Source organism: Danio rerio, chromosome 18 (assembly GCF_049306965.1).
Source record: "Danio rerio strain Tuebingen ecotype United States chromosome 18, GRCz12tu, whole genome shotgun sequence".
NCBI lineage: Eukaryota > Metazoa > Chordata > Actinopteri > Cypriniformes > Danionidae > Danio > Danio rerio.
The window spans coordinates 18,985,032-18,994,671 of NC_133193.1; the positions used below are offsets into that span (position 1 = coordinate 18,985,032).

Here is a 9,640-nt window from a genome sequence, read left to right on the forward strand (position 1 = left end):
GTGTTTAACCGCAGAAGTTTGTGACAAGTGAAGAATGAGTAACTGATGACAGAATTTTCAGTTTTGGAACTAACTTTTCCCTTCATTTAATGTGTGATTAAAAGGGATTCCTAAAATCCCATCTGTAAAACCCTTAACTCTAACAGTTTTGACAAAAGGTTGAAAGCTACTTCATCCAATGTTGATTTGTTTTGTGTGTGTTAGAAATAAAAGCTATTTAAGCAGTAACATTTAATCAATCATCCCATTCGCATACAAAAGGTGTCGTTTGTGACCTGTTTTGTGTAACTTCAACTGGAGAGGTAGAACTCATTTACCTGCAGTATCATTTGAAAGGTAGTCGTGGAATTTACCTTATAACACACGTTTAATACCCATACTTTCTGTACATTTCTGTAGTTAGACTACACACAGCACAATGTCATCTGATGCAATCACAACAACGTGATAAAAAAAACTCCGCCGACGAATTGCCAGTGCGCATGCGCAGTGCGTGGGGCTTCAGGACAGGCTCCACGTCTGAACACGAGCTCATCTCGGCCAATCAGAGGCGGCCACAGTGTGTTTGGAAACAACACACGCAAATACTTCACGGCTTATGAGCAGCCTCCTGAAACTTCTTGAATCAGGAACCTCTGCCTTTGCCTAGCGTGTGTTGTCCTTGTGTCTGTTTAAATCGATACGCATCCGTTCTCACTTTAGATATTTCATGCGCGTCTTAATATAGTTTGATTAAAAAGGAAGAATGGAAAATTCTACGGTGTTTGATAAAGAGACGATCTCGCTGGTCATTAAAACGCCTAATCAGTTTCACGGAGATCAGCTGATTGAGGGAGTTCGCGCGGACTGGACCGTGAAAGACCTCAAATGTCACCTCTCCAAGGTTTATCCCAACAACCCGGTAGGTCTGAATGGTTTCCTTATCGTGTAGATATCGGTTTACATGTCAGCAGTCGTCGGCATTCCTCAACACACAACACAAATCCTCCTTGGCTGAGCGCTGCTGGAAATAGCCGTCTGTCAATAGGCCATTTATGTAAACAGAGAAGGAATTTTTCTTCACATAAGTCTGGACCGCTTTCATGTGGTATAAAAGTATTATTTTACCACAGTGTTCGTCTATTTTGTACTTAATTGCACATGACGGAAGTAAATTCAATGGAATAACTTTATTCTGTAGAGATACACTGCATTCGTTTCCTCTTAAATGGTTTTACTTCTCAAAAGCAAGTATAAAATGGCGTACTAAGTGCTGTCTGTTGTTTTGACTTCTTTTCTTACAGGCTGAGAAAGACCAGAGACTCATTTACTCAGGCAAGCTGCTTCTGGACAACCTGCTTATCAGAGATGTTTTCTCAAAGGTAAAGGACTTTCCTTTGTGGTTATTTCAGGGTTGACAAATGACTTCAACAACATGGCTGTATACGTCATTTAATGTCATGTAGTTTAATATACATAATGTATATGTGTTTACCTAAACTTTGTTGAACCTTTGCCTGCTTTTAACAAGATTAATTAAAATGCATTTAATTTGAATTCAAGATATTTTAGTTGAGTAATTATTAAACATTTGTTTAAACAAATAATTAATTTTCTTTCAATTTAATAATACATGTAATTAAAAAAAGCTTATACAAATAAATAATGTACATTTTTAAACATTTGTTTTGAAACACTGTCATTTGTTTTAAAATTGTTTATTCTATTATTTACTTATTATTTTCTGTATTGTTTATATTTTAATACAATGTAATATAATACAAAGGAAATATACTACTTTTATAAAAATATTATTTTTTAATCAAATTTTTATTATTATTATATAAACAACATACAGACTGTACCTAGAACATAATGCAGGGTTGAAATGTAGTAAACAATGGGTGAAACCATATACTCTTATTCTGTACCCTTGGCCTGATCCGCTTACCATGTGCTGTAGTCAGTCAAATTTCAAAGCAGCTCAGAGAAGCGACACTTAGCAGCCTCTCATGCATGATATGTATTAGAAAATAGGACATTAGTTGTTACATCTTGAAATCCTGTCACCTGATACACAATCAAGCATGACACAGATTTGCTCAAGACAAAACAATATGACTTTAACATGGTTTAATCTCTCTTTAAAAGCTTTCTCTTTTATAAAAGAATAATTTCTTTGGTCAACATCTATGGCACTTTAAAAAAATCACTTTCTTTTGTTTAAAAAACTACTAAACAACACTTTTTTTCCTGCAGGTTCCTTCAGATACCAAACCCACTCTTCACCTGGTGTGTGCAGTGAGACCCCAACCTGCTTCCCAACTAGGAGCAAGACCCAAAGTATGTTATTGCCATCTACCATTTATATTTGACTCTTACCATGTGCTAGGGCTTATTTAGTGATGTAAAAACATTCAGTATATTTATATTTTTAACATCCTGAATTTAGCTCCAAGACAGTATATTTGATCAGCTTACAGTGTGTTAAAGCTGAGATGTGGCGGCCTACTGTCTCCGTGCTTGTTTAATTTGGGTGGAGATATCACCACACAGCTGCTTGCTTCCTGTTCCGTGTTTGCATGTTTGCGTAAACCAACTGCTGTCGAATTTAGCATGAAGTTTCACAATGTCTCTTGCACCTGTTCTTGACTTCCTGCTCAAAAATCCCTTTTTTTTCTCTCTAATCTTGCGTACAGGTGACATCGACACACCAGCAGAGTTCACAGCCTTCCCCGCTAACTCCTAGCCAGTCTTCTGGACCATCTGTGACCTCTTTGCACTCCACTGATGGCCTAAGGCAGCGAGGTCATGCCACATTGCCTGATACTAGTGCCAACACATCTGCGTGAGTTCTTGATTTTTATTTTTTTATTAAATGGAGAGTCAGTGTTATAGCTAATAATGGGATAGTTCACCACAAATTGAAAATCTACTCTCTAATATACAGTAGTTAACATTTCAAGTGGATCAAAACATTTGATCAAAATTAAAACCATTTTATACCACTATTAAACCATTTCCATTCTTGCCTTTGGACAATTTCGAAAAACTTTTTTGATCCATTTAAAATGTTGACTAATGTTGAAAATGAGTTTCTTTCTTCTGTTGAACACAAAAAGAAGATATTTTGAAGAAAGCTGAAAACTTGTCAACATTGACATCCTTAATAGGAAAACAAATACTCTGGAAGTCAATGGTTACAGGTTTTCAGCTTCTTCAAAATCTATTATTTTGTGTTCAATAGAAGAAGAATCTCAAACTCCATTTCTTTTTTTGGGTTAACTATCCCTTTTGCTACTGTAAAAAAGTCGAGTCTGTTTTGAAGTATTGAATTAAATGTTTTCTTTGTTTGCAGGCCTGTAACAGCAGCGATGAACCACCCTGCCTTCCCCACATATTCTCTTTACAGTCCACAACAGCTGCTGTGGTTGCAGCAAATGTATGCTCGCCAGTACTACATGCAGTAGTGAGTACACCATCCTGTATGTTTACATACTCTAGTATAGGGCTGCATGATTTAAAGGAAAAGTTCACTAATAAATGAATATTTGATGTAAATTTTGTTTACTTCAGGACATTGAAGATTCAGCAGACTATTAAAAACTGTGGTCATTGACAATTCACAAAATGGCACTGATGAATCACTAAGAACCATGATTTTAGCTAAAATATTATTTAACGGTCTACTTTTTTGAGGGGGGTTCCTACAAATAATATTGCAGTTTTAAAATGTGATTTATTTATTTAAAATGATCTAGGTTCTGCTTGTTTGAAAGGGTTTGCTGTTTGACCAAAAGTATGAAATAAAGAATCCCTATATATTAATTAATATTACAATTTTTCATTATTACAAAAATAATATTTAAGAAGGAACAAATGATAACTGATAACATTAAATAAGTGTAAAATTTCATTACTAATCTGATTTAATTAAATGGCTCTACTTTAATGTCTTTATTTTTTGAATGCTATTTGCTTTATGGTGAAAACCCTCAAGGCGTTTTCAATTTAGCATTATATATTAACTGAACTCAACACTTTCCATACAGAGATTAAGTTAAACAGCATTTACTGTAAAATAAGTTGCATTCTAAGCACAGGCTTAAAGATAAAGACCCCACTCAGTGTTTGTTTGCACAATTACTATTACTGTAAAACGCATTCTATTGGACTGTCCTGCTTTTAATGACAGCAGAAGGGTTTTTTTATTAAAGGAAAGTGTCAAAACTTTGACAATTTTGGTTCGTGTGTAATGAGGCAGCCTGGGCTCTAGTAAAAGATATTGAAAGTGTGAATGTACACTGTTTTAAATGCTGTAATGTGTTATTTCAGTCAAGCTGCAATGGCAGCCGCTGCCTCGGCTCCAATGACCACCCCTGCTGCCGCTTCCTCGCTCCCTGTTGGCCCTCATCAAGCTGCTGTACCTGCAGCTTTACCCAATCAAGGCCCCATCAATGACCTACCAGCCAATCAGAATGCCCCAGGACCTGCCTTCATCAACCCAGAGGGAGCCAATCAAAATCTCCGTATGAATGCCCAGGGTGGGCCTGTGGTCGAAGATGAGGAGGACATGAACCGAGATTGGCTGGACTGGATGTACACAGCATCACGATTGGGTGTCTTCCTAAGCATTGTATACTTCTATTCCAGCATGAGCCGCTTCATCCTGGTCATGAGCAGCCTGGTTATTATGTACCTGTAAGTTTACAAAACGTCATTCATTCATATAATATTCAATAACTCGTGTTTAGTGTTTTTGAGTATTGTACTAGTAAAATAGAAGTGGTTTTGAGTCACCAACTAGTTCACAAGAGTCATTTTCTGTATGTTTTTAATTTTATAAAATACAATAATAGACCAATCAATGTAATTTAAGGAACTGAAATACACTGGCTTAACTTTATTTCAATTCATCAGAAAGCATCAGTTCATAGGAATCATTTGTTTAGGAACTGGATTGCAGTAGTTATGCTCATACTTTTGTTTCTCTAAAAATAACTAGTTAAAAGGAGTGATATTTGAGGAATTGGTTGCTCTGTTTTGTTTTGTGGTGCCACTGAAGGTCTGAGGGTTTCAGTATTGTTTTGTCCTCGTTGGTGAAAAAAAAGACAAGTGCGAGATTCTTTAATTTGTAAGCACAGTTTCACTCTGTTACGCAACTTCAGGCAGTGAGCCATTTGTTGGTGTACAAACTCACACACGCATTCCTGAGCAATATGAAAGCAACGAGCAGTTAAGGCGAGCAGAAATTATCAGGCTCTCTCTGATCAGAAAGAAGACATATGCCTGCATTTGAGGGCCTTCTGAGACTTCTTTCGCTAATCTCCAACTGTTAGAACTGAGTGTTAAAAATCAACTTCTGATGCTTTATCTCTGCTAACGTGGCAGTTTGACTAGTTTAAACACCAGTGCGTGGCAGTCCAGAAATCATTAGCTTGATCTGAGGGTGTTCAGTGTGTGATGGCCTTAACATGCAAACTTGACTTCACCCTACAAAATAAACAATTAGCTCGGGCTGACTTTTTTTAAAAACTTGATGGTGTCATTTTAATGGAAATAAAGGCATGAATGTGTTTTTGTCATTTATTCTAATGATTCTCTTTTTCTGTTTCAGACACACAGCAGGCTGGTTTCCTTTCAGACAGAGGCCTCAAGCCAGGCCTCAAAATGAGCCAGCACCCGAGGTCAATCAGAACCAGCAGAACCAAAATGAGGACCAACATCCAGAACCCGTAAGTTTCTCTTTTTACCTTGACGACAGAAAAATGCTCACACTGTGCAAATCAGGGCAGAATGCGCATTTATCTGAGCATTTATATTACAATATTTGTAAAAGATATATTTATATTTAATTATTTTTATTATTATTATTTAATTGTTTTGTTTATTAATTATTATTATTTTTAAATAATTTGTTTTTAAAACTATTTAAAAAAATATTCATTTATATATTTATTTCTTTGCCATTTTTTTACATTATTGTTTTGTTTTTTATTATTTTTTTTATTTATACAATGATGGCCATGTTATTTTACTTTTGATTGTTTGATTTCTGTACTTAAATACTCCCCATAAAACCCATTTAGCAGTTTATTTAGCTTTTAATTTATTATAATTTTTGTAGCTCCACTGCATAAATAAAAAATAAGATCATTCCAGTCGACTTAAATTGATGTAATCTTTCCAAATAGAGGTATTTAAATCACCTAATAAAATGATATATATACTAAATATAAATTGCAGAAAACAAAATATCACAATGTCAGATTTTACCAATATTGTCCATCTTTGGTGTGTGGTATCTATGTGTGTGTATGTATGTATGCATGTATATTGTTCTGTGATTTATATTTTGCAATATGAATATAGTTTCATTAGATAACTTTAGAAAGATTACAGGGATTTAGATTGACAGGAATGATCAAGTTTTTTTCTATGTGGTGGATCTACATAACTTATAATAAATTACAAGCCAAATAAACAGTGATTTTTATAGTTTTTTGGAAAGTGTAACAGTATTCAAGTGAAGAAATTAAACAATCAAATGTAAGAAAACGGTCATCGTTGTATAGATGATAATAAATATATATATTTATATATATTTTTTTTTATAATCCTAAAAGATTGTAGCTTGTTAGACTGCATAAAAATGGTCAACTTCATGTCAAAGTGTTGGATCTCAGTTGTCATACTGAATGACAATAAATATGAGTTTTATTCACCATGTGTGCGTAAAACAAGGTATTCTGGGTACATACATATCAACACAAGAACACAGAATGACATTTAAATAAGTGGATTAAACAAGTGGAAGATAGATAGATAGATAGATAGATAGATAGATAGATAGATAGATAGATAGATAGATAGATAGATAGATAGATAGATAGATAGATAGATAGATAGATAGATAAGGTTTGTGCAATATGTGCATTGTTGACTTTCTTTTTTTTTAACTGTACAAATAAGAAATAAAAATATTTATATGAAAGTATTTACAATTAAGTGGCTTTATAGGTTACAAAAACCATAAACAGTTGCGTCATGTATGTTTGTGAGCATAAGAAAACTGGTAGCAAATGATTTGCAAACTATTTAAGTTGGAGAGGATTTAAGTTGGCCTGAGGAAAAATATTACAAAGGAAAGGAAAAGTAAAGACACAGTTGCACAAGAAAACTAACCTGGAGTTTAGTGTCATCCCTCAGTGATGAATTCATTGACCCACATTCTGAAATGATACCTCACAGTTAACATGAGCGGTGATTTTGCTCTGAGCATGCCTCAATAAGAAAACAAGGAAAAAGTATTTTTATTTGCAGTGTTTTTAAGTTCTTGCACTGACTGCATCATCTTCATCATTCTATTGATTCTTCAACTGACGCTTGTCATAGCAGAAGTCAGTGTAAATGTGTGTGGCTTATCCTTATTCTTACATCCTTTTTTAAAGGTGGCGCCACCTGCTGAAGTGGAGGATGTTGGTGTTGTTGACCCCGCGATGACAGCAGTGCCTGTTCCCCAAGTCAGAGCACCCATCCTATGGACTGCCTGGGTGTTTTTTAAAGCCTTTTTTGCTTCTCTGATACCTGAGCCTCCACAGGGTATTGCAAACTGATCCAGAAGCAGTCAGACAGAAATGACAAAAACTGAACTATCAAGCTCTTAGGACAGGACATTATAAACAAAGGCTACAAATCCTAGAAGTGGTAGCACTTTCCAGTTCTTTTGGCTGTGTGACCTATGGCTGCACATTCTAAACAAACAAGTGCTTGGACATGGAGTTGTAAATATCGCTGGACAGTTTTTGCACAGCACTTTAGATAACCGCAACGGCTGGAATCGATAGTGTCGGTTGCCTGACCTGATCCTCTTATGTAGGCTTCTGTCACCAAGACTTCATTTTTTTGAAGTGCTCCTCGATGAGTGTCCAAGGATTAAACTCATGGGATTATCTTATTAAGGTTCTAGTATGATGGACGACGAAGGCCACATATTGATTTTGTTCTAAGCGCATGAAAAGATGGAAAGTGCTTGGGAAAATGCATTTGTGGTACTTTGAAGCTAATGGCGTTTATGCAAGTAAAGTATGCCTACATGTTCTCTTTTTTAATTGTGCTCGACCTGTGAAATGAGTAATGTTAATATTTATGAGGGACGCGTTCAAGTATTGTGAGTGGAATTTGCAATTCAATGAGGAGAGTTTGTTGGTGACCTCGGGATGAGCAGAAGGTGAATGAACCACACTTTGAATATCGCATCTTCATGACATGATGGAACTGCACTTTGGGACCTGCAAAAGAGGAGAACAAAATATAACTAATAATATATATGAAAAATTCAAATGACTGATTTGTAATCTGATATTTATCAACACTGTAGCATTGCTGTCATTTCAGATTATGTATAATCAAGCTTTGTTATTAACATCATGAAAGTAAGCCTCTTTGTACCAGAAAATGAAAACAATAAACACAATTTCCTCATTTCAGTTTCACTTTGAAGCTCTTTGAATAGTGTCATAGAAATGTAACAGGGTTTTGATTTTATTTGTATCACTTTTTCTTGTGTAGTTTTTTTTTAATTTTAAACATCTATCTGAAAGTTCTGAATCTGAAAGCTGTTTTTTCCCAAGTTTGAGTTCATCATTTAAAAATGTAATGTAAATACTTTGATCTTACTATAGTTTGTATTTCTCCTAGGTCAGATACATGCATTATGCAGCTAGTTCATCCAGTTGGTGGCTTGTGTACATGTATTACCCATATGTGCTGTTGCATGTTTTATAGCCTCTCTGGGGTGATTTTTGAGTTTTAATTTAATTTAACTGTTTCTGTTTCAGCTAGCTGAATGATTTTTGGTGACATTATATTTTGACACTTATTTTAAAACTCAATGGTGCACTATGACAAGGTTTCCTACCCTTTTGTTATGTTCGGGATGAAAATACCACTAAACTAAACTGCTGTAAAAATGCATCCGATAAATCTGTTATTCAGCTTCAATCTTGATCAAAAATACTACATTTCTTAGAAAATTTCAGGATTTTAACTCTTTAGTTACTGATTTGGTGAACAAACACAAAATGATGGATTTTCTTTATAGAAAGTAGTTGTGGACTGGATTTTCTATTACATTTGATCAAACTCTTGAATGTGAAACAACATTCCCTTTGATGCATTGTTTTTGATTCCCATTTGATTTTGATTTTTACCATTGATCATTAGTTTGCAACATTAACCCTTTAGATAGGCCTGTGCAAAAAAAGCCTAGTTTCTGGCTTTTATATGGAATATAACAGCAGATTAAATTGTGTGTCTGTGAGAGTGAACTTTGCGCACTTGCCTTGACTGAGTGTCTGATAAAATCAAAATATGCATCTCAGCTCTCAGAACTACAATGACTAAATAAAAACAAAGACTGTGTGTGTATTTATGCACCATCAAATGTGGTTATATTGGAAGTCAATGTAGCAAAAACAGTCACCAAAAAGTAAGTAAATTAATCTAACAATGTGTCAAAGCCAATGTTGGTACTGATCTTTCACATGTCCAAGACTGTGTTTTAAAATTTTTGTTTTAAAGAAACAGTCCACAATTACTTTTTACCTTAAAAATACATCTTTTTTCACCAAATCAGTGACATCATTTATAAATTTGGCAA

General features: G+C 34.8%; 1 protein-coding gene across 3 annotated transcripts; it reads left to right on the forward strand.

The window, feature by feature from the left end:
- Positions 1–618: 618 nt before the first annotated feature.
- Positions 619–8,468, forward strand: herpud1 (homocysteine-inducible, endoplasmic reticulum stress-inducible, ubiquitin-like domain member 1). 3 transcript variants are annotated; one of them, NM_001025537.1, is given in 8 exon segments: positions 619–901; positions 1,284–1,361; positions 2,239–2,322; positions 2,697–2,827; positions 3,338–3,448; positions 4,315–4,680; positions 5,597–5,714; positions 7,431–8,468. In NM_001025537.1, coding segments are annotated over 8 exon segments (1,209 nt in total). In that variant the 5' UTR covers positions 619–745; the 3' UTR covers positions 7,596–8,468.
- The last annotated feature ends 1,172 nt before the right edge of the window (positions 8,469–9,640 follow it).